This window comes from Aythya marila (genome assembly GCF_965140915.1).
Source record: "Aythya marila genome assembly, chromosome: 5".
In the NCBI taxonomy this organism is placed as follows: Eukaryota; Metazoa; Chordata; class Aves; order Anseriformes; family Anatidae; genus Aythya; species Aythya marila.
In genome coordinates this window covers 62,654,778-62,679,795 of record NC_139046.1, presented here as the reverse complement: position 1 = coordinate 62,679,795, position 25,018 = coordinate 62,654,778, and the positions used below count along the sequence as shown (strand labels likewise).

The 25,018-nt window shown below is 41.0% G+C and overlaps 1 protein-coding gene across 3 annotated transcripts in view; it reads right to left on the bottom strand.

Annotated features, from left to right (window-relative positions):
• Window positions 1–1,576: 1,576 nt before the first annotated feature.
• The window catches only part of SWAP70 (switching B cell complex subunit SWAP70), a 37,579-nt gene continuing 14,137 nt past the window's right edge, over window positions 1,577–25,018 (bottom strand). For 2 of the 3 annotated variants that reach the window (XM_082761479.1, XM_082761481.1), the window contains exons 4-12: window positions 17,642–17,869; window positions 14,285–14,431; window positions 13,907–14,015; window positions 12,479–12,660; window positions 8,785–8,892; window positions 7,093–7,259; window positions 6,152–6,350; window positions 4,454–4,550; window positions 1,577–3,399 (exon numbers count right to left, since the gene is read on the bottom strand). In XM_082761479.1, coding sequence (XP_082617605.1) covers window positions 3,290–3,399; window positions 4,454–4,550; window positions 6,152–6,350; window positions 7,093–7,259; window positions 8,785–8,892; window positions 12,479–12,660; window positions 13,907–14,015; window positions 14,285–14,431; window positions 17,642–17,869 — 1,347 coding nt within the window. In that variant the 3' untranslated portion in view covers window positions 1,577–3,289. The remainder of the gene's footprint in view (window positions 3,400–4,453; window positions 4,551–6,151; window positions 6,351–7,092; window positions 7,260–8,784; window positions 8,893–12,478; window positions 12,661–13,906; window positions 14,016–14,284; window positions 14,432–17,641; window positions 17,870–25,018) is intronic. The other variant, XM_082761480.1, reaches the window with a different exon arrangement.

The following is a 25,018-nucleotide window of genomic DNA, read 5'->3' as shown; positions in this document are numbered from 1 at the left end:
AAAACCTTTCTAGTGTTGCAGGAGTTCTTTCATTCCATTAGTGACAAATTTATGGCACTTTTTAATGCCTCTCTTTTGGGTCCTTTACCTAATAAGTACGAAATTACTGCTCTGTGCTACATGACAAAAAGAATTCATGGCTATCTCTTTTCCTGGGGTACCCACTGGTGCATTAGCCACACACTTAGTTACTCAAAAGTTATTTACCTAAAAATGCTTTATTTTATCAAGATAAAATTCAGAGCAATTATTTTTGGCTCACTTGTACCGATAGATGGTGTGGTTATTCTGCCAGCAGGAACTGCAAGACTGAACATTTACTTTTTGTTTGTTTTGTTTTAAATCTCCCCACACACATCCCACCCCCTGGAGCTCCCCAGGATACAGCTAGTGTCCTAACACCACGTTGCTTCACCACACAGGCTTTGCTTTTGTGGCTGTGCATGCAGGAGAGGTAAACTGAAGAAATGAGTTGCTGGAAACGTGCCTGTTGCAGTTTGGGAATGAGTAAAGGTAGAAGTCTCATACACCAGTACCATAAATGGTCACAGAACAAAAATCCTGTCATGGTCTGGGAGAAGAATGAGCCTGTACTATTGTTTTGCAGGATGTTCTTCCATCAGCAGAAGGTAAACCAGAACTGGGCAGCCAGGATGAAGCCTTCCAGCGCATCGTACTGAGGTGTCAAGAGCAGAAGCAGCAGCATCCTACTGCTTTCTGCACAGGTAAATCCGCTGTGTATGAGCAACACTAGGTTTTGCAAGGCACGTTTCAGGGATGGAATGAGACTTACGTAGCATCACCTTTCATTGATAGCCTCCCCCTGATCAGACTTACTTATTTCTCTCTTGGAGTAAGACTGCTGTAACCTCAGAGATGATCACGCAGCAGGGGGCTGTGAGTTTTTTCCATGCTGCGCTGTTTCATGAGATGTGGTGACGCTGACTCACAGCACTGCTCTCTCTTTGAACAGTATGTTTGAGGTGTAGCTTTAATGGACGTATTCGGAAGTGGAATTTTTTTGCTCAAAATGCAATTGGTCAGCTTTTAAGTCCTTTCCCTCTTGCCCCCCTTTACTGTGCAACACTTCACACAAAGTGAAGGACATTTGGCTCATTTCCTCATCTAATAGCAACTAAGAAAAAATGAAGTATATGGATGACATTTTAATTAAGGGCCTGTTCTGCCTGCAGAGGCACATGTCTATATGTGCCATCATACCCTAACTGCAGCTATTTTCATTAACTCACTGGTAAGAGGAAGTATAAATTAATTTCCCATCTGCCACACTTTGCATTTCAGAAATTACCTAAATTGCACCCTCACAATACTGTTACTGAGTGCTGCTGTCTCAAATATGTTCATATTTAATATGTCAGAGTGTAATGATTCTCACGTAACTGTTGCTGTTCTTAAGATATACTGTCTCTCTGACTACCACCGTTATGGCTTTAATAGTATGATCAATGGGATTTGGTTTAAGGGCATATATATTCCACAATGTGTAAAGAAACCAATGCAAAAAGAATCCCAAAAGAAACTGATACAAAAAGCCAGCAGATCATTCAGAAATGTAAATGACTTTGTATTACTTTATTAAATAGCCGATTCTAAAGAACAGTAAAAAATATGAAAACATGCATCATTTGGTGTTTTTTTAAAAAATATTTGTCCAAAGTAAAGACTGTTAGAAAAATTAAAAAGTTTTAGTCCCAAGGCACCTTCTTCTTTCCACATAAAAGGTGTTGGGTAGTTATAAATACTGTTCCACCTCCTTTAGCAACGTTTAACAACGTATACATTAGTATTTCCATTACAGTTTTTTTTCACATTTCATTGTAAACAAAATCAATTTTAAAAATGCCGTGTTAGCAAGCTTAAGGAACTATTGCTGTCCTGTACAGTAAATACAAATAGGAAGAGCCTCAATTTACCTTTCACTTTAATCAGTATTCCATTTGCCAAAATACTAAAGATTTCAATTAGTATAAAAATATAACTAAAGACTAAAAGACTGCAAAGATTCAGTATTTGAGTTTTAGTTAACAAGCAAATAAAATGCTATGGAATTCCAAATCCAGAGTTTGTTTCTATACAGCTTCTGAGTATCACAATGGTGTATACAAATGCACTGGTTATCCATTAGAAACAGTCACTTCTTATTTACTACAAATAATTTAACATTTAGCTGAACTAAAAACCACATGCTAAAAGATGGTTTTACATGTTTCGTGTATGTACAGAGGTCAAAGCTAATTAACAAACCACTTCAATGGGCACCTGCTCTTTGCAAGGCGGGACTTCCTCTTGCATTACATTTTTGGAATCTGGCCTCCAATAAAGAATAAGACAAAACAGCGTGCTGCATCTATAGCGATGGTAATTGTATAATCAAATGTCTTGCATAAACATGGCCAAATATCATCTGCATCAAGGCTTGTACATACCCTCAAGTTCCATTCATCCACTCCAGAAACCTGTAAGTCAAAACTGTACATCTTTTAAACCACCAACCGAAAGCATTATGGTTTTCTAAACTCTGTTTTTTTTAAGAACTTCTTATGTACAAGCCAGTACCAAGCTCAATCTTGCATGACTGCTTTTTCCAAATGTTTTACAGCAGCATTTTGAACATACCTATTTCCAATTCTTTTGTTTGGATTCCTGCAAACAAAGGACACAAAAATCAGCCCAGCCAGGAAACAGCAGCAACAGGCACCCTGTGATGTCAGCCTGCTCTCGGTAAGGAAGAAGATATTAAGCACTAACCCCCCATGTGAAGAGCAGCAGGCACAGAGAAAAATGAAAGGAGACTAAAAGGAAGGAAAGGTAATGCTCTGTCTCAGAGTCAGACAGAACCTTCAGGATTGACTTAGCATGGGCTTAAATTATTACTAACTGAACCAATATAACAGTCGTTTCCCTTGCTTTTTGGAATGAAAATGATGCTGCCTGATGGTTAGATGCTATCAGATTGTTACAGGCTAGTATAGAAACAATACTGTCACGGGCTACGTTTGAATAAAAATCTTGAGTTGAAAAGTTTTGCATAAAAGAACAAAGTATCTGAGAATGTGAGGCAAAACAGCACGGACTGTCAGACACCACACGTTATAGTTACTGAGCTCTTATTAGACACTCCTATGTGGTAAACAGTATTTCCTTTTTAGAAAGGCCCAACCTGCAGGGTAAACTAAGATCTTCAAAAGAGCAACAATGAGCTGTTCTGTGCAAAGCAGAATGAACAAAGGTGGGCTTCTATTCACAAACGGTATGTCAGCTACCGTTGTTACTCAGAAGTGGCTTTCTTCCCTTTCCAGCTCTTTTGTCTTTCCTCCAGTTCTGCTTCAGTGAAGGCTGCCGGGCCCCAGTTTGTGATTAAGTGAGGATTCTTGGAACCTGGAAGACAAAGTGCAATGCTTGAAACAGGCATTTCTGACAGCAACATCACTCACACACCATCGGTGGGGCAGAGCTGGAGGTGCCACAGGACGATTCGGTAAGTGCTGTCTCTTCTGTGACTGGAATCCCTCACAAAGGTGGCCTGCCTAACTGAGGAGGGAGGAATGCCTGGGACACACAGTCAGTGAAGGTGCTTAGTGTGAAAAGTCCAACTGCTGCCATCTTTATGTCCTATTGCCCCTGCAAAGTAGTTGTATAGAAGTAACTGTCTTCTGTTATTCTTGCTGTTACAGATGTCCCTAAGGGAAAGCAATCTCTCCAGCACAGCATCACAAAGACACTTTCCTGTAAGGCTGGCATGGTATTAATTAAGCTAAAAAGTTAAACAACTTCTAAAAATTCAGCAAATATTTTAGATACCTTTACTTTGTGGTTTTGGCAACCAGCATTTAGGCTAATTGCATTAAACGCCCAAAAATGCAATGTTCAGGTAGATCCTTGTGTTGTTTAAAAATAAGTAAAAATTTAAAAAAATAAATAGTTTTATCAGGGACAGTAAAGACTTGAAAGTTTCTGATGTTTAATTTTGCTCAGATTTCAACACATCCTAGATATGAGGCTTTAATGCTAATTAATCCTTCTCTCAAACAACTATGAGCCTGTATTTGTTCCCACCATCACCATTAAATTTAGTTCAAGCAAAACCAAATCCTCAGGGGGCACTAGTCTTATCAGTAAAGATACTTCAGTGCTTACACTATACTGCACAAAATGTATTTTGAAGGTCTGGTGCCAACAGTGTTTTCATGATGCATTATATTGCATAGTTGCAACCTTTTCTCTTCTTCTATTTGGGTTCTGAATGCAGAATTCTACCATTCTGAGGGAAGATCCTATTATGATCAGCAGTTCTGACAAACGTAGTAGTTATAGGCTGTAGTGAAACCAATAAGATACAACAAAAGAGAGACTTCAATAAATAGCTAGGTGATGCAAGTATATGAGATGGAGTTAATACAGTGTTTTGGTTATTTTTCTGTTGATAACATACCTGGCTCTATTAGTCGAATTAATCCCTCATGATGAGCTACTTTATCTTTCCAAGTCTTGGTGTTATTAGCTGCTGTTTCCAACTTCTTTTTAACCTCCTGAAATAAAATACAGCCCATTTGCAATCAAGAACAACTTAATTTATATAAAAAGACAATGCCTCCCTTTAAACCTAAAGACTATATGATACTATGTCAGCCTGCGCTCTGTTTAGGGCAATGGACAGGACCATTTCATTTCAGATTAACATTTTAACTAATATAGTCAGTCACCAACGGTATAAAAGCAAGCCCTCAAACCAGGTTTCATAAGATTGTCTAGCTGCACAGTTAGGGCTGGTCTTCATGAAGACTCAAAACACACACAAACTAGTTTCAATAATAGTTTCAAATTAGAGGCTATCTAGAACTACTGTATTCTGATCTACAACCTTCTAGTAGACATTATAAGAAATCATAAAACATAAGCTAGGAAGTAGGGCCACTGCTGGTAGCCCAAGCACAGAAGAGAGATTCTTCTGTCTAAATTGGTCTTTTGGTCAATTGCAAATGAAAGACTAGAATGCGTAACGATTTCTAAAATACTATGTCAGTTATTGCAGTGACCTACTCCACCATTTCTCTTCTGATTTTCTTGTTTGTTTTGTAAGTGTAGTATATTCTAGATGTTTAGATAACGGTAGATGTATTCTAGATGTCTAGGTAACAGTGGTATTTTATTTTACATACAAAAAGCCTGAGATGGCTTACGTACAAAAAGCCATCCAAAAAAAAAAAGTTGAGTATTTATCTGAAAGCAACTCTACTGATTGTGCCAGATGTAACACCAACAGGGTAAGTTGTAAAACTGGAAAAAATACTACATCTGGGCCTGTTCTTGTAGTCGTTGCAGTATTCTGTGCTGGTCAAGACAGATCAATTGTTTGTCCTTCACAGAAACTCATTCCAAGGGCACAGAAAACAGCGTAAACACACTCCCAAGTTAAACAGAAATCTAGCTGTGTTTTGTTTCCTGACCTAAACAGATGCAGGATGAATACCTCCCTAGCCATAGAAAGTATGTAGAAATTCAGTCTCTGTAGTCACGGGATTCTGATAAATTCTTTATATTTATTCTGTGAATACAGCTACTGGCCTACACCAAAAACACTCAGTGGAACAGAGAACAGCCCTGGCACTTAGGACATCAGGCATTGCTACCCATTTGAGAAACTGGACTAATTCCCAGCTATCCTTGACATAATTCAGTGCTTAAATACCTTGTTAAGGAGCAAGGGCTTACAGTAGCACATCAATTTTTGTCTGTAGAAGACAATATTGCCCCATTACGTTATCAAAATATTGCAAGGTTCAGTAATTCAAAAAGTATAAGGCACTGGGTTATGACAGCAACGGGACTGCACATGGATAGTTAGTCTACAGCAGAAGACAAATGTATATAGAATATTGCAGGATATTATCAAGCTGGCTTGCATGTGAATTGGGATAAAAATATTAGAGGGGGTTATGTCTGAAACCCGACCTCTTCCTCACATATATCTACTGGTCTGAGGAAAAAAAAAGACATAACTATCCTAGCTCTACTTAAAAATCTTTTGTTTACTAATCCTTAAACAAGTATGAAATGGACAAACTTCAAATTCAGTTAAACTGCTGCATATCTGGCTAAGCATGAGAGGTAGATAAACAGAACAGCTCACCTCATATTGCTCAAGGGCCTCCTTCCGTTCCAGTTCAAGCTGTTCCAGTTGCTGCATGGCAACTTGAAGAGCCTGTTCCTTTATCATCCTCTGGTTTTCTAGCTCTTGCTTCTCTGCTTCTGTCATCTGAATGGTCTGCTGCTGCTGCAAGTGCCATTTTTCCAGTTCAGCTCTCTTTGCTGACTCTTCTTCCAGTAATCTGCAATGGGGATTGTGATGTTAACTGCACTTTAAAGCAAGCTGTATCCAGCATGTAGCATACACAGAGGAAAGCCAAGCTAATTACTGGGGGGGCGGGAACTCAGGAAGGAGGGAAAAAATTACTGCTTCTTGGCTTGTATTCAGTGTAACACTGAAAATCATGCCAGAAGTGCAAGCAGACTCGCTGCTACAAAGGGCTATTCAGAAAATGTAGTCAATAACGCAAATGCACACACTGAAAATCACAGACAAAACAAACGCGCGTGAGTTATCTTAACTGTCTTGGGAGGACTGACCATATGAAGAAAGAAATCACACTAAATGAAGCCCATATGAGTAAGAGAAGACTTAACCTTTTATCACTTAAAATTTAAACCTGCAATAAAACATGATAGCAAGTCATATTTACAGTTAGTGCTTTATAAAACATATAACTGAAAGTTTGTGCAGGGTGATCTCAATTTTGGATGTGTGGACAGGCACAATGCCTGACGAAAAATAAGTGAGCCTGCTTTTCTGGAACTGCTTGCATTTCAGACACTTTGCTGGGAGGCAAGACTAGCTTAAAGTGCAAAGATGGTAGATATTTTTTTCTTAAGATCCGAAGACTAAAGGTGGTATTTATGGTTTTCACATGTTTCAATTAGCAGTGGTAATGCTCAGCAATCTTTAAAAGCAGAGTACAGTTGTTTAATATTGCAGTGAAACGGAAATAAGCCACTACTAGGTAAAATGCATACCTGGCTTGAAGTTTCCTTACAGTTTCTTCATCTTGACGTGCCTGTTTTTCAACCTCCAAGGCTTCCTGTAGCTGCTTATACATTTCTTCCAGCTCACGTACTCTCTGTAAATACTGTTCCAGTTCAGATGACTTCTGAGCGACTTGCTCTTCCATTTTTTGTCTCACCTAGCAAAGTAAATTGAGGACACATATGAGCTACCATTCCATTCAGGTTTCCAATACTGAAGGAATTAACAGGTTTCTCTCTGATAACATTTTCAGAGAGACCTTTTCCTGCTACCTGCAGAGCAAAACCGGTAAAATTGAAGTCAAGATTTGTAGCTGTGTAAGTAAGAAAGTAAGGGAAAAAAAACAGTCACTTGCATTGGCCTACTGCATGCTGCATAGGATTTGTACAGTGGTTTAAACCTATCTTCAATCAGTTCGATCACATCACTTAACTTACAAATACACGCTAAACTGAAGGGAGAAAAAGCTTGTAGAGTGTCTAGACACAAAGATCAAGCTCATTTAATTACACTCAACTTGTTTCCTCAGGCAAGTCCTCCCTTGGCAGTAGCAGATTTCACACATATCTGGATGCTGGCACTGCAAATTGAGCTACCAAAGGTTGGACACCAGCTAGGGATGTTGGCTTTGCTAAGAGAAGAGCAACTATAACAAAAAAGTGAAGGTAAGTGCTAGAGGAAGGTGAAAGAGAAGCTGAATGTCCATCGTCACTCAGCCTCTGATCCAATTTCCCCTGTTTCACTGACCAGAGCAGGAAACTAGGGGTGTTGTGGCACCAGAACCGCCCGTCCTCCTGTTTGGCTCACACTGTCATTGAACTGAGGTTTACAAGCACCAAAACCTCAGCATTTAGTAATACATAACATTGACTTCACGGAAGGTAAGCACTGCTCCTTAAGTTAGCAAAAAAATAGCTTGTTTCAAGTGTGATAGGATGGCCTGTCCTGCTCCACTGCTCAGTGGGCTGCTTTCTCTCAGCTAACCCAAATCCCACTGACCCAGAAAGTGAGTGCATTCAAGGATTCACACTTATCCCATAAAGTAGCACTGCACGTGCATTTGTCCTGAGATGTTCCATTACATCAGCCTATTCCTACTTCTTTTCTGCAACTGACAGAAGAGCCTATTATACCCGACAAAACCCTTGAAGATCAAAAATCAGTTGTTTTATAAATCCTTGGCATGATAACAGCGTTTTAAAGCTGCAGTTTTTCTTTAATTAATTTTGCATGTGTATAAATACAAAAGAACAAACAGTATATTTAAAAAAAAAAGAACAGTTTGGGGAATATAATCAACTCAGAAAACTCCTAAAATACACTATAATTATATCTTTGTTCATTTTGTATATTCATATAACACATTCCAGTCTCACGTTCTTCATCCCTGAAAACTGCAACGATAACTTCAGTCTGTGTTTTATCCTATAAACAGTTCATTCTACTCATGATTTTTCCAATAATATTTAAGTTCTGAATGCTATACAAGTTGTAGGCAGGGTGTTTCAATTCTTTTTTCATTACTAAATACCTTTTATGTCTCTAGTAAACGTAATGCAGACTGCACTCAACTTCCTGCAAATTCTGCTGAAACCTTTCAGTGATTGCCTATGAGGGAAATCATTGCTGGAAGCACTGCTCACTATGTGGAATTATAGCAAAAAGCCATGTGCACTACTCACCATTTTTTCTCTCTCCAGCTCCAGACTGAAGCGATCTTGTAATTCAACTTGAGTCTGAAGTCTTTTCTTTTCCTCCTCTGCAGCACGTGCAGCTGCTGCTTCCAGTTGCTGGAATAGAAAAAAGGATCAAGAAAAGAAGGAAAAAACAATTTGTAAAAACTAAGCCTTTGGAATAAATTGAATTTAATTATTTTTATTAAAAAAAAAAAAAAGGAAGAAGCTTTCAAAAGTATTACAGTGCCAACTTTTTAAAAAAAAAAAAAAAAAAAAACTCTGAGGTTACTGTCAATCTCCAAATATAATTTTTAGTCTTATTGCAAGACAATTTTCAATTTACAAATGAAAAATCGATTATCAGATTTCCTCCACACTTCGAGTTCTTCTTTGGAAAACCAATAGAAATGACTGTATTTACTTCTCTATCTCATACAAGATAAAAAATTATTATTGCTATAGAAAACCACATTCCAGGCAGGACTGCACAAAAGTTACAACAACAGTGAGAACATGATAGCATATATAGTGTTCATACAGAAACAGAAGTGAGACATACTAAATTGCCATGGGAATGCAGAAGTGCCACAAAGGTTGGCTATAATAAAGCAATTGTGCTATTGTGAATCACATCCCTTCAACATCCCCTAAATTGCCATGTAAGGTAAATGAAATTATAGTCAGTAATTACCATTTGAACGTTAGGGGGGAAAAATACCCTCAAAACTACAGACATGTAAACAGCTGCTGGTGCCGTCATGACTTCTTGCAACTTATTTAACATTATTTTCCATCTTGATTTTACAAATAAAGAGATAGCCATTGTGTTTTTTCCTTTCATCTAGGCTTCAATAGCGTGTATGTTTAGAATGCTTAGAGGGTTAGAAATGTACAAGTACCAGTCAAAACATTAACAGTACTGAAAACAAAATAATTCTTTCACAGATTTTTCCAGAGATCAGATTCTTTACAGAAAACAAGCACCCTTTTGTAACATGCCAGGCTGGTGAATTTGCTTCCACAGCCCCTCGGTAAGACAGGGACACCCATCCTTTTTCAGTATTTGGGAAGGTCCAACACTTAAATCGTTTTCCTCTCGCACATCCTATGTGAACTAATCAGAGACCTAAATAACTAAAACTACCAAGCCAAAACTCAAAGGAATTCCTTTAAGTGCTAATCCTATTCTAGCCTAAAGTAGATGGGGAGAAGGGAAGAAGGCTCCTAGTTTCTCTTTTTAAGCCATAGAACATAGTACAGAAATGTTCTCCTTTGAAAGGCTAAAAATTACGCTACAAGTCTTTTAGAAGTATCAGTATCATTGCTCTTCTGTAATTGGTAGCATATAATTGTGGTCAAACTTAAGGTGGTATTTAAGTGAAATTTCCTTTTGATTTCCTTCCCCACCTTCAAATTAAATAAACATTGCCAATACTGAACTGAGATGGCAAATGACCCCTCACGGTCACCAGCAAGAGCGAGTGCTAGGCTTTTGCCAGCCAGTTCAACAAGAAAATCCACATTTGTCCACTCTTATCTTTTATCAGCAGTTTCCTGTTCAGTTCACGTCTGAGCACATCAGTTGCTGGCTGGTAAGGTTATCTGGCTATCGTGACAACTAGGGAAAAGTTGCAACATGTGAGAACTGGTGGGGGGTAGGGGGTGTCAACAAGAACACCTCATTGCAGGAGGAGTTAGCACAGTCTCTGAGATCTATTCAAGACTCCGAATTGAAAGAGTACACGAGGCTTGTGCATGCTCTCTTGGTACGAAAAACTTACCTTTCAGTCTATTCAGCATGCATAGCTCAAAATTCCGTTTAAAGATATGAAAAAACAACTATTTTAGACAAAGGAGCATGTTCTTCTGAAATTTTTAAGTGCAGGAGCTATCAAGATAAAAGCCAGTCTTGGGATGCACTTTGGCAGCTGCTGTGCAAGTGCTGGCTCTCAGCCATCAGGAGCAAATTGAACTTTACAGAACAACACAGTTTCCTGAACCATTTACAGAGCCTTTTCCTTGAAGATTACTTTTTCAAAAACAAAAACAAAACAACAACATCAACAAAAATTAATCAGTCTGAATTCTTCCTGCATAGCAGCTCCCCAATAATCGTGTCAGAGACTAAATTATCTTCCTCCCTGTAGTTTACCTGTTGGGATTTCAGCAACACTCCCTGGCACCTGTCAACATCCTACTGCTCCTTTGGGGTTGCTCTCATGTCATCTTCCCCACTTTCTCTCCATGAAGTAAACTCAACACAGAAAGTCATCCTTATGATTTCTGCTAACAGGCATTATTACCAGTAACTTGTAGGTAAACTCAGGCTACCCTTTAAAGCATATTTTGCATTATGAATCTTACACACATGGTAGAATATAGGTGCTAAAACGAATTAAAAAGTGTTTTCCCCACTGTCAAACCAAAGATATATTTTGGGTGATTTGCATTTGCTTTCTAGACTCACCGCCTTTAACACACTCTCACAATATTTGTTTCTTTTTGTTTGGTTTTTTTTTTTTCGCTTTTTTCTTCAAATAAGCTAGTGTTTTAGCTAGCGTTTTTCATTTAGGAAAAACTTAAGCACTGAGGCAGATTTGTCCTAAATGGGAAAAAAAAAAAATTAGGAAGATAGTGAGCAAAAGACTCTGGAGTAAGCAGAGAGCATAGATGGGGACTGCTCTAGCAGCCACAATGTTAGGCAGCAATGAGGAATTCAACGGCACTCAAGGCTATTTCAGTACACACTCCTCATTACAAGGTATCACAGCAATAGAAGGTAGAAAGTACATCTGAATAATGAAGTCTGCGTGAAGAACTATTACAGAGGCACCTCCTGTTCCAACATACAAAGATCCATCAGCAAGTTCAATCTACTGTTAGAGCGTGCAGCAGCAGCAAAGGCACCTTTGGTCATTAGATGTGGGATAAAACCTATCTACATGTATGAGGAAATTAATTTATTGAGAGAGTCTTCTGCTAATACTCAGAATTTTCTAGTGCAGTCTTCAGGTCTCTAGAAGTCAATTTAATGTTTACAAGGAACATACATTTAAACGGTTTATAAATGGTTCTCTCAGCTCTACAAATCTCTCCCTAACTACTATAATAAAATTATGCCAATACAGACTCACAAAAATCAATGTGCGTCTTTGGATTCTCTGTAAATTCAATTTATATCTCTGAAAACTACGTCTGTCTGAAGAGACTCCTCCACACAGTTCAAACAACAACTCTGAAAAACTACCTAAGAAAATCTTAATGGAAAGCCCCAATTTTGGCAGACATTCCCAACAGGAGGGGGAAAAGAAAAAAAAGAATCAACAAAACAATAATGAGTAACTGACACGACTAGATTCTCCAGTCCTGGACCCCATCCACAGCACAGTCGCAGTTGTCCTTCACAGCAGCTTCACAAGACCTTCTTAGGTACAGGCCTGGGCCACTTGAGTTAACCCCAAGGCCACTTGTCAGACCTTAGAAGCTGACACAATCAGTGCTTAAGGCTTTATGGCAAGCTGACCCAGCAGACCTATTTACTTAGGGGCTCAAGCTGATATAAGCCCAACTCCTCTGCAGGAGCTTGCTTCGTGTGTCTGAACACCTGAACAGGAAACAGATGCCAAATATACTTCAAGAAGCCCATCTCAACCACAGAGACTGAGCCTAAAGCGTGAAGGCCAGCAGCTTGTACTCCCACCTTTCTCACGGTCTCTAGTTCCTTCTGCTTGTTCTCGTTGGCTGTTTGCAGTTCTTTCATCTGCCGCTCCAGCTCTTCTTGCTCAGCTAACAGCTTCTGGCGCAGTTCTTTCCGTTTCTGGCGTGCTTCTTTGTGAGGTGGAGGGCTCCCTGCTCTCAGCAGGCTCACGGTGGTCTGGATGGCTGGAAGGGATCATGCAAGGCAAAGGGGGAGGAACTGTAAGAGAACCCCAGTGAAGGAAGATGCTAAACTTTCTGGACTGCCTAGGCAAATGAATACCTGTGTTGGTTTTTTGGTTTGTTTTTAATGTTTTTTAAACCAGAAATAACTTGTTGATTCTCCTAATTCTCACCAGGCTAGCTGTCAACAGAAACCACTAGTAAAAGACACTTAGTTTTCAATAGTCTGTGTGCCACAAGGTCAGGTAATCCCAATGCATTCTGCCAATTCCAATATTGATTTCTAACAAGCAGTGGATATACAAATCATTTGTATGCCTAGCTACGCAAAAACAACTTCAGGATTTCCCACTCCCTAGATTTGGTGACTCTAATCAATAAATAGATATAGTTGCACCTATTTTCTTATAACCAACCTTAAACCCTTTTTATTCTGTTATTCACAAGAAAAACATTCTGCCAGTTTAAAAACTTCTCATTTACTTATATTCAAGTAAGGAAATACACACAGAGCAAAGCTGAGGAGTAGTCAATGCTTCATCTGCCACTGCTGTGAAAAAATATCTCATTTGGGAATTTTGGAATCAAGTAATTCTTCATACGTCAGACTTTGGTGCAATTAAATACGTGCTTCAGGTAAAAAGGGCACTGTGAATGGAAGCACACAGCTTCAAGTATTAAAATGCTGTACGTATTTCAATGGTCTTGGCAATAGTGGCTTCGCAAAGGCTTCTGCCTCACCCTGCAAAAGATGCATGTAACCATCATTCAGCATCTCACCTGGGCAGGTCTCACAGAAGGAGTTACTCCTTTGTGGAAACAGAAAGGGAAGCCCCAGTTACAGCCTTGTCCTCAGTTCATCAAACCACACTACCTCAAGCAAAACTGTAAAATTAAAGCCAATTTATGATGCTGAACCGAACAAGCTTTCCCTTTCTCCCCAAACTAACAATTTTCTATGTATTCCCTGCCCTTTCCCACATGCACAGCCGTACAGAAAAAGCAAACAATAATAGCAGTTTCATTTTGGTTATTGGCTGCTGAAATTGAGGCACCTGATTGAAAGAAGCCGATTCCCACTACGTGGATCATTACTCCTTCCTGAATCGCCAGTTCCTTAAGATCACTTCTCACGTGCACAAAATGGAAATACCAAAAATCCCAAGACTGAGAATTTTAGGTTTGAGTAAAGCATTTCTGTCAGACTCCAGCTTACTTTGACAGGACTTTAAAATGTTTGGAGCCTTACCTTGAATCCACTCCTGCTTCTTCTTTTTATCAGAGGCACTGATCTCAAAGCTTTTATCAAGACACTTTATGAGAAAAAGGCATTTCTTTCCATCTTTGTCAGGCAACGCCTAGAATGGATAACAGGATTGTTGTCACAAACTTTAAATTTAAAGTTGTATTCTCGAGCCCTATTTCTCCAGTTCCCTCTTACATATCTACAAATTTCACTATTAATGTTTATCAAAAGAGTGGGTATGGACTGTTTCATACGAAGTAAAAAACATTCTGTTAATTAAAGCTCTCAGGAGTTCCACCATGCTCACAAAAAAGAATAAATTCCTATCTTTAGAGACAGTCACAGTCGGTTGGTTCTTGTTTTTTTTTGTTTTCTTTTTACCTCTACACAACAGTTGCCATCCAGTATGATGTCTCCCTTCTTGTCCTTTAAATCTTCACTTACATAGTAGGAAATAATATTGGGTTTTAGTACAAACCACCGTTCTGTCCAATTTTTCCTTTTGTGACCTTTTTTCAACATATAACCCTGGAAAGGAAAAAAAAAAAAAAGAAGAAAAAAGATTAGATGAAATGCTTGGCCCGTGTTGAATCTCTTGGTCTTTTGGTTGGGTGGCCTAAAGGTCCAGAGTACCCAGAAAAGTTAGATCAAAGCCCTACAGAGTTCCCTTCCACATTTCCATTCCTAACACCAGCACACTGGTACTGTTTAGCCCATAAAAAACCACCAACTGTTCTTCTGTCTTGTTTTTAAGTAACAGGGTTAACTGAAAAATTATTATTATGACAGCATTAAGTCACTGTTATGTGTCTTTGGTCCTCCTTGATGACTTTTACCAGTTAATTTTCTTCATTCAAGTAGACATTTGCCATCACTGAAATTCATGGCTATTGCTTTAATGACAGATGTTATAAATATATATATCTATATCAACCCTGTTTGGATGCACACCCCAGTGATAGGTATGGGCCTAGACACGCTGTATCACCATCTCGGCACCATTTGGGGCACGTTCCCAGGTACAAAGCAAGAGCACCTCTGTCCTGGGGCGGCCCCACCCTGCCGGGACACTCATTTACTTCACCCTGCGACAGAAGCGGTGCCGCACCAGCTGCTCCTATGAGCACGTCAGAGAAACTGATAACAGAAGCATTGTCTTGGTGGCTTCATTGGGTGGGAGACAGCAACACTGGTCAAGTCTGGATTTTGCCTTAAGAGAACCAAGTTGTACCTTGATTTAAATGACGTCAAGGTATTGACTCACAGTATTTTACTTTTACAGAAAGCTGATTCGGTCACCTTTCAGGAAAAGAGAAACACTTGTAAGCAAGTCCTGAATCTTGCTATTAGAAAGTTTTTCAAAAGAAGGAAGAGAAGGCCACACTTTGTCACTGAGCTTTGAATACTGAATATTAACTTATCTAAAATATAAGCACTGCTACTAAGTGCAGGTGTACTAGTTACCCTTTTATCCTTTACCCAATATAGTGATTGCAATTCCAAAGCCATCTCCTGCAAAAAGACTCCTAACTTCACAAGATGTTTCAGTTCCAGCAGGAATTGGACCACCTATATTGATAAAACTATGAAAAATCTACACAGAAAGCACTGTACCCAAAATATGTCAGGTTAGGAGGATGGAAAAGTTGGAAAGGAGACCACAAACATTTTTCTCTAATGTCTGTTAGCTATAGCAATTTTGGAGATAAGCAAACAAGTGTGCTCTGACAAAACCAAAGGTGTCTTTCTTTATAGGCCTGGGGGAAAGAATCAGAACAGTTGGAGGAGCTGTTTGTGTTTAAAAAAACAAAACCAGAGACACAGAAAACGAAAACCCTTCCTCAACACACATGGCTCGGCTGTGCTCTGCTCTTCCAGCTTGCTAAGCGTGGCCAGAGCCAAGGCCGTGCCTATTCCCTTGATATTCCACCTCCTTGCTCTAGGACAGGAATGCACAAAACAGCTTCGCCTCCTCTGTACTTGGGTCCGAGGTCTGGGTGGTCGCAAGGGCGTGTGAAGGACTCGCACAGCTTCACTCTTGCACGCCCTGCACACTCAAAGTCATAATCTGTTTTTTTCCCCCTTGCTTACATACTGAGACAATCCTCTTTCAAAGCCAAGCCACGCTGATATTTCCCCCTCCACAATTTCTGCAGAATCTGCATCTATTATTTCTGCGCATCAGCTTCATTTCTGACAGTTTCAGGAGGTATTTTCAAACCAGCATTCATGAGGGACGCTTATTTCAGGAAACTAAAATATGACAGATTTAGTTATGACTGCTACCGTCCACAGTCACAGAGACCCGGGATAACAGCACACAGCAGGAGGGGTCACGTGAGACTTGGCTGCCACGTCGTCTGCCATCAAATGACACCCTGAAGCCATCGGGCACTGCAACAACCAGGGCGGTTCTGTGAAGCACCAAGCTGTCGGGGAGCAAGCTGTGACTGAACTAGTTGGGTGACTGGGCCAAACCTTGGCACAGGCTTTTTTTTAAGTGTCAAGGAACTATGCAAAGGCACTCAGACATCCTTGAGAAGGAGGCCCAGCCACCCCAAGAGGAAAGTAAGGAGATAGTAAAATAAATAAATAAATAAATAAACAGGGGGGATAGGGAGAGACAATGCCCTTTTAAAACCAGAAAGCAATCCAATTTCCTTACAATTTTCAAGTGGAAGGACTGATATGACACAGGTTATTTTATTTACATGGTATTGTGCAACAGGATGACTTCATTTTGCACTCAACTGTTTGTGTGAGCCCACCCCAGCCCTCACCTCCAATAGGCAACCAGGTCTTAACAAAAATAGACCTCTGCATTGTTCTGTGGATATTCGGAAGGAATTTCCTGTTCCAAGACCTTCTGATGATTTCTTCAGAAGCCTGCCAAGAAAGCTTTTTTTTCCCTCCTCTCCTTTCCAAGAAGCCAAGAAATCATAGACAAATAAAAACATCTTATCAGGTAAAAGTCATTTTTAAATAGCTAAGTAGGCTCTGCTGTGACCACACAGTGATATTTGTATTTCCCATGAAAGAAATACAGTTTTGAAGCCATTACTATGCTGATAATCTTGCCACTGGAAACCTGGAGAAACCAGAGACTGACAGGAGCTTGCTATGAATGTAAAGGCCAGCATGAGTTTTTCTGTTTGAGTACAATTTGTTAATCAAGTCACCTGCTAAGCAGAACAAGGAAGAAAAAAAACTCTGGAACTCATCTGCAAGTTTTTGCCCTGCTAAAGTGGGGCAACTTAGAAGCAAACACTTCAGCTGGAGCAGTCCCTTTCTTTGTACAGCGCAGGCTGAATACACAAGGTGTATCAGCACAGCTTTGCTACATTTTAACTTCAAGTGAAAAAAATATACGCATTTTTCGAAGATTTAAGAGTTGTCACAAAAATAAGAATTGACAGTGCGTGGCAGCTGTTCTGTCAGCTAGCAAGGAATTCATGCTATGGTGTAAGTTTGTACTTCAAGACAGAGCACACTTCCTTTCTAAAAGCAACTTCTCCCAACAAGCAACTCATTTACCATACTGCAACAATGACAGCACTCTGAAAAGCTGCAGTTTCCCCAATAGAAGTAAAGCCATATTAAAGAATCCTTACAAAGAATTTATCTGGTTTCTCCCTGCTCTTTATCCATCAGGCAAAGAAATGTCAGTACAAGTTTAACATTTTGTAACGATGCAGGAACTTGTTCTATCTTAAAACATTGGTTCTCAGTGGTTCTTACCTGTTTGAGTACATCTAATATGAGCTCATTGAAGACCTCGTTAATCGCCATCGACACTGTCTGTCGGTCCATCCCTTTGCTGAACTGCCCGCTTCCGATGAGATCGATCAGCTCCCACGCAGAAAGACCCTCTCGGCTGGTGTTGAGAGCAATCTTATAGTGGTCAAACTGCTCTTGCTGCCAGCCTGCTCCCATTGCTTCAGTGATTTTTTTAAGTAAGTATTCGATCTGTACAGAAATACACACAGAAATTAAGCATTTTCAGCAGACGTGAAAATCAAGTGTTTCAGAGCTACAAACTAAGCTTCTTCTAGAAACTCTCCCTTACAGCCAGGTTCCTATGTTCACTTTCAGGCCTCTGAATGTGCACAGCTTAATTAGCAAAGATTTTATGTTCCTGTAGCCTTCTGTCACAGCTGAACTTTTGACTGCCAGACCCAGCTGCAGCTACTCTCTTCATGGCAAAGAACCGAACCCGTGAGCCTCCGGCAGCGTTCAGGTGCCCACAGAACACACGGGACCTTCCCTGCAGCACCTTCCAAGCCATGACAACAAAAGTGTGAGAAAGCAGGAAGTTTCAAGAAGCGTTTGTGGGAAATAAAAAGCAAACAAATTGCAAACAATAACAGTAAGGTGACAGTCTGGACAAGACGCAAAATGAAAAACCACCAGTCTGTGACCGCATCTCTTAGTCTTCACCTGGCTCCTCTTCTCCAGCCACTCCGCCACTGGACATAACGTTGGCATAGGTGCCAAGAGAAGCAAAAGAATGTATTTTTCACCTCTGCTTTTACTGTTTCCAAAATGAACTCTCTTTCCGCCTTTAATCTTTCATCATTCTGTACGCATTACCACAGGGCAATACCTCTAATAACACTACTCAAACAAATGCAAGAATGTAGAAGATGGGAAGACAGCTGGATTTCTTTTTTTTTTTTTTTTTAATTTGTTTTTAAACTCATCACTCTTTGCTTTTCAAGCGCCACAATATTTTTAAACTGAGTCCATCTACAGCTTGATGCATGGGGAAAATTGCTCTTTAAACAAAATAATTAGTGAGAGCCTTTCTACAAAGGCCTCTGTACATCAAAGTAAAAACCACACTTCGGAGTTTCTATAAGTGAGGCCATACGATACCCATTGCAAAGCTCAACCCAGCGCTGAAGACAGACCAAGCTAACGTCACCTCCTGCGGGTCTGGGTGACAGCTGGCTGTTTCCTCACCAGCTCCTCGCGTCCCTCCCAACAGAAGCCGCACGCTGCAAGGCAGAGGTGGGGAGGGAAAGCAGCACGAGCCCTCCAGGTGCTCTCTGTGCGCACAGAAAGGAGCGGCTTGCTTCGTGTGCTGTGTTTCTGAAGGTTAGGCCTGATGGACAGCCCGCTCCACTTTCAGCTCACCTATGCTAGGTATGGTTTTGGAAACACTGAGTGACTCAGCAGTCTGAAAGCCATCAGCAAAAATGGCTCAGGTGGACGGTGTGAATGTGCCTCACTGGAAAACGGGGAAAATTGAATGCTTTCCAGGACTGTTTTTCTCACCCCTGATGTTGCTTCACCTCTGTTCCTCAGCACGGCTCGAGCACAGATCGTAATTCCTCCTAGGGCTAAGGAAAACCCCAGCCAGGAGAGCTGGGGATGTTTCACCACGGAACAAATGACCTTTCAGCTACAGCTCAGAGCCACCTTTCAGCTGGTCCAGCAGGCTTTTGAGCACTCAGCAGTCTCTTCTGCATAAGAGGTTTGGGAGTACAAAGAAACGCAGAAATGTTTTTCCCCTGACACATTTCACGACAAGGGTTTGCCAAGCCTCGAGCTTTTGGTGCAGTGTACACGCTGACTGTGGCTGCTGCTTCTCCCTCTCACAGCTAGTACAGGCAAATCCCTTCTCTTCCCGCACACCCGTGATCAAGAAGCACATAACCAGGGCACACTCATCTCACAAAGCAGTAAATTACCAAACCTGAAATTCACCTTCTACAGATGGGTGAGGTTTCACTGCTATTTCAGCTCAGTAGCTGTTCTTAGCCTTACAGCCCCTGTTCTAACAGCACGTGGGGATTAACGCTGCCACGGCAACACAGGGGCTACCAAAAGCCACAGCACTGCCAGGGGGGAAAGTTCCCGTTGGCAGGACTCGCCTTTCCTTCGGAGGCACACCTTCACAAATTGCAAAAGCTTCACAGCATGCAAGAACAGCAGCACCACGAACTTGTTTCAAAACAAACCTAAACGCTGATGAGCTGAAATGATAATCGATACAGGAATCATTTCTTCTCACATTAGAAATAGGTTCTGGCCCTGCGAGCAGCGTGAACTCCGAGCTGCGATTCTGTGCTTCAGTTGAAAGGGAAGCTAAAATAACTAAGGCGTAATTAAGAAGGTGTTGTACTTGCCAAAATGGTAGATAGCAATTAAAAAAAAACTTTAAAATTTATTGTTCTGATTTCACAAGCTATTACCCTGCCTTGAGGCATGCGATTCTCAAATTGCTTTCTCCAAGTACTGGGACTCACTATCAGAGAAAGGAACAACAACAAAAACATCATACCTGAACAGATTTTTTTCCCCACTTCTTTGCCCAAACCATATGAACAATGCACATACCAAACTAATGGTCTGGAAAAGAAATAATGCAAAACTGTGCCAAACTGTTGGCTATTACATGGTATCACATAATGCACTAAAAGCAAGCACTAAATATAATGCACTCAAAATATTATTTTATGTAATTTGTGCATTTTTATTTCAATTATTGGAACAGATTTTAGCATTTCAGTCTGCTAACCTCCCAGCTACAGGTGGCTAACATCACCAAAAATACCAAAATCCCCGTCAAGTGTGTAGTTTAAAATAATGAGTTGTCCTAACTCAGCTTGTATGAAAGGGACTCGTGCATGTTACAGTTTAGCTTTTGAAATAAAACATCTCAAGCTTTATCTTCCTTCAGCTATGCACAGGGCAAACCAAGGTCTCCATACAGATTATTTCTGGTGTACCTGCTCAACAGCAACGAGCGTTGGGGTGGGCTGGAAATACGGATGGGTGCGAGGTAAGTACAAGCAAGTAAATTGGATCTGGCAAACATGGAAGCAGACAAGAGACCATTCATTGCGTGCTCAAATGAGGAAGCTCAGAGAGCAAGTGACATTTCCCCTCCTCCACAGGGGCACGTCCACTCAGCAAATAACTGACAAACGAAGCACGCTGCCTGGCGCATAATCTGCTCTTGTGGTTAAGAAGTAGAGCGTTAAAAAGCAAATGTGAAGCAACGTTTGCTGCTGTTCTGACAGGGCCTTACCCACTGGTACAGACAGAACACGGCTGGGGTTCATTTCAGAAGGACTGACACCGCACCCGCTGTTATGAACCAACTGGCTCTGCAGCATGGAAAACTGATTGCATCCCCAATCAACATTTTTCAGACAGAACTTTGTCAGGAGGAAACAAAAAAGAACATAACGAACAGAGGCTCTGGAAGGCAAGCTGTGCAACCTGCTCAATAGCTTCTTTTGGAGGACAGTTTTTCTTTTCCTATGTTTCAGTACCTGTTTGTTCTTCCCTTCCAGATATTCCTGGCACTACTCGCCACAGGGAATGAAGTTCCACAGATGTTTCACATTTTTCTGATATATAAGTGCATCTCTTAGAGAATGAGAAAGGAAAAATAACATCAAGGAGGCCTTCATGCCCAGCAGAGCATGTCGGACAAGACTATTCTGGTTCATGCTATTCAAATAGGGTTTGTGACATTAATAGTGCAGATGTAAAAAAAATTAAAAAAAAAAAATTTAAATCCACATAGTACAAAATTATGTGGAAGCACATGTTACTGGGCAAGAGATGTGAAAGCAATTATATCCCATTTCACAGCCCTCATCGACTCCTTTCCCCACCCCATCATGTACTCCAATACTCCGAAGCCAAATGCTCGATTCTGCCTTTCCAACAACCACAAAAAAATCCCTGTAATAGAATTCACTGAACCTCCCAGGTAACGACGACTCCGGAACAATAGTTTGTGAGAACCGTGTTCATCATCCAGTGTAAAACTTTTTTGTTATTCAACTGAAATTAACATTAAATAGTATATAAGTTCAACTCAAAAAACAGTGCCCAAGAAAGTCCTAAGGACAACCTGCTGCATAACCTGAGAATTCTCTCAGCTTCCACAGCAGTCAAGGAAAAACGGGAAGAACTGATACAAGTCAAAGGTTTCCCTTTGCCCAGAGAAGCTGTGGATGCCCCATCCCTGGAGGCGTTCAAGGCCAGGCTGGATGGGGCTTTGGGTAAGCTGCTGCAGTGGGAGGCCCAATCAGAACCACCACACACAAAACTTTATTCTAGTTGCATCAGTTTTGTTTTTATTTCTGAACGGCTAAGGTTCAATTCCCAATATTTTGTTCATTGTATCAGTTTCTGAGGATAGAATGCAAACAAGAAAGCAAAAGCGTCCACAAAAAACATTTCTGCAAAAAATTCCTCCAGAGGAATCACCACTGGACAGCTTTAGACTTCCACCTCCCAGTCTAAGAAAAAAAAAAAAAAAAAAACAAGATTTGGATCCTCTCTGTACTAAGTGGAAGGATTAGAAATGCCATGTTAATACAGCTGGAGGATGAACAGAAGATGACTGTACAAATCCTGCTTCCTCAAGAAGTCAGGCCTAAAAAGCAAAGATAGCAAACGTATTGGGCTTACTTAAAACAAGTTATGCAAATGCTGTATTGCAACACAGCGGGTGCACTGCTTGCAGCGCACAAGGGCAAGTTTCACCGTTACGGATGGCCCTGTAACACAGCTAACAACATACCACAGCTCCAGGCGATACAGCATTCCCCAGACTGCAGCCACATGCCCAGAAATAAAGAAGGGGAAGTGTTTGGAAACCTTTTTATAAAACAGAAAACATCTGGTTAAACAACACGAAAGCACACAAACGAGACTGCAACAACTAAAAGGGGAGACATAAAGAAAGCTCATGGCAGACTGGAAATATTTTTCCTCTATGCCAGCAGTTCTCTCCACATTTTTACCTTCTGTTAATTTTTACCTTCTTGTGGAAGAGGTAAGCCCTGTGAGAGCTGAAGCAAGCACATATTTGGATGCCTGCATTTCAGATGATCTAGTGGAAGGGACCAGCTGTGGGGATGGAGGCAGTTCCCACCTGGGCTCTTGCCTTCTGGGCACACGAGCTGCTTGGTAAAGTGCTGCCCACTGCAACAGGACACGGTTCTGCTGTTAGCCAAGAATAATATTAATTCTGAAATCTGTCCATCAGGACTAATTTTAACTCAAGCAAATAAAATCCAGCATTGTTCTTCTCCAGTCCAGCTGAAATACCGCCTTTGCTCAGTTTACAGAAGCGTTTCACTTTGCACATACCCCAGCTTCTCACTTGAAAGGAGAGGGAGCTTTCAGCTCTGATGCCATTTTGCATTTCCTAGGGACACTTGCGGCTCTCTGTTCTTTCCAGCTCTCCTGCCTGCTCCCAGCTGCCAACCAGCAAAAGCCACAGTGCAGTCCAAAGCTGTGACCAGCTGAGCCTGGTGCCTTCCACAGCCCACACGGAGGGCACAAGCTCTTGTGCCTATGACCCAGCATCCGTTTGTAAGCACAAGGTCACACCCCGAAACCACACACCCTGACCCAGGCCCTTCCCCGTGCTGGGTTTCACTAACCTTACTCCCCTCGAAGGCCAGGCTGCCATCCCGCCTTCCACAGCAGGTGAGGAGCCCAGGCCAGGCGCTGCCTCTGGATTTCTGTCCAGCCTCTGCTAAACGAGCAACTGGGGCAGCTTCTGGCCCTTGTACCACCTTGCTGCTGCTTCTAAATTTCCCCTTCATAACTGCTTTCCTTGCTCTCAGTTTCTAAAGCCCTCCTCTGCTTGCAGCTCTGAAAACTTTCCAAAGCAGACTGCGTCCCACTCTCTGTTTGAGCAGCTGTGACAGCAGCTTCCAATTTGCTGCCTTATCAACACCTGGGCAGGGAATCAAGCCTTAATGCTTTGCAGGTGGGGGCAGCCCCTCCACTGTTAGCTTGCTGATATGAAAGGCCTAACGCAGCAGCACGAGTGCAAATGTACACAACGCTGGTATGAAGGAAAGGCAGCAGTGTCAACCTTCAGTCGAAGTAGCACAAAGAAGGTGAGATCACACTCAAGGCAGGGAGTTTTCCAGATAAGACTGCTCAGGCGAGTGCAGAAGGAGTTCATTTCATTAAAATAAGAAAATAAAATATCAGATGTGCAGACAGATCTCAAGGGTCCTCTGAGGAGGAGGACGAGAAGGCATCCTTACAGCCACATGAAGGTGTATCAACACCTTCACTGCGGGTGTAAGAAGTTCCCTCTGTCATAATCCTGCCATCCGCACGAGGTGACTGCAAAAAGCAGTCACCTCTCCAGCCTGGAAGTATGATGGAAGTTTCCCAATTACTGTTTCCCTAAAGCCAACCAGAAACTGCAGTAAGCTGCGTGTTGCAATATTCACAGCCAACGATAAGAAAAACAAACAGGGCTGGGGGAGGGCTTGCTCCCTGGCTGAGAAGTTGTAGTGATTCATGAGAGGTTTACATTTGTCTTACCCAAACATAAATACTGCAGAACAGCAACGGTTCCATCGCCCTCCCATCTGTTCTATCTACACTTGGCAAAAATCCCTTCTCAGAGCTCATTCATACTTGATGTGGAAGTCATTTTTTAATTAAATGACAGGCAATGCTATAAAGTGGTAAAGACTAAATGTATGACCAAGTTGTTTTTTTTTTTTAACTTGAGAGGCATAAAAAGTAAATGGAAAGAAAAATACCTTGATTAGGTATCACTGCCACTCTGAATACTATTGAGATCTATTCAGATGAAAATTCTCAGTATCAATACAAAAATTGCAAGTTTGTACAAAAAAGGCCTTGGAAATCTGGAGTTTAGGTGTAACATTTAAAACAAAACAGACATAAACAAACCAAAGATGCAAGAACTTAAAAAGCAGATATGGAAGGTCACACAGAGAAAACAATATATATATATATATAGATAGATATTCAGAAAGCAGTGTATATGTATTTATATTTATAAAGCACCTATTAGCACATTGATAAACACTCCTAAAGTAAAACTTTGCATCTCTACTTTTGGAATTTTGAGTAAAAGAGTGAGTAAATGTGGAATCTTCCAGAAGCACAGACAACTCCAGGAGGGCCGACAAAGCAGAAAGGAGTGCATTGAAAAGACAACATTCCTCCACTGGCTGACACATTACCTGTGTGGTCTAAGGCAAAAGGTTAAAGAGTGAATACAGGCATTGTATATGATAAAAACAGAGCAGCCTTTCTTTGCCAGGCTCTCGAAGTGTCCTTTAAGAACACTGCATAGTTTAAATC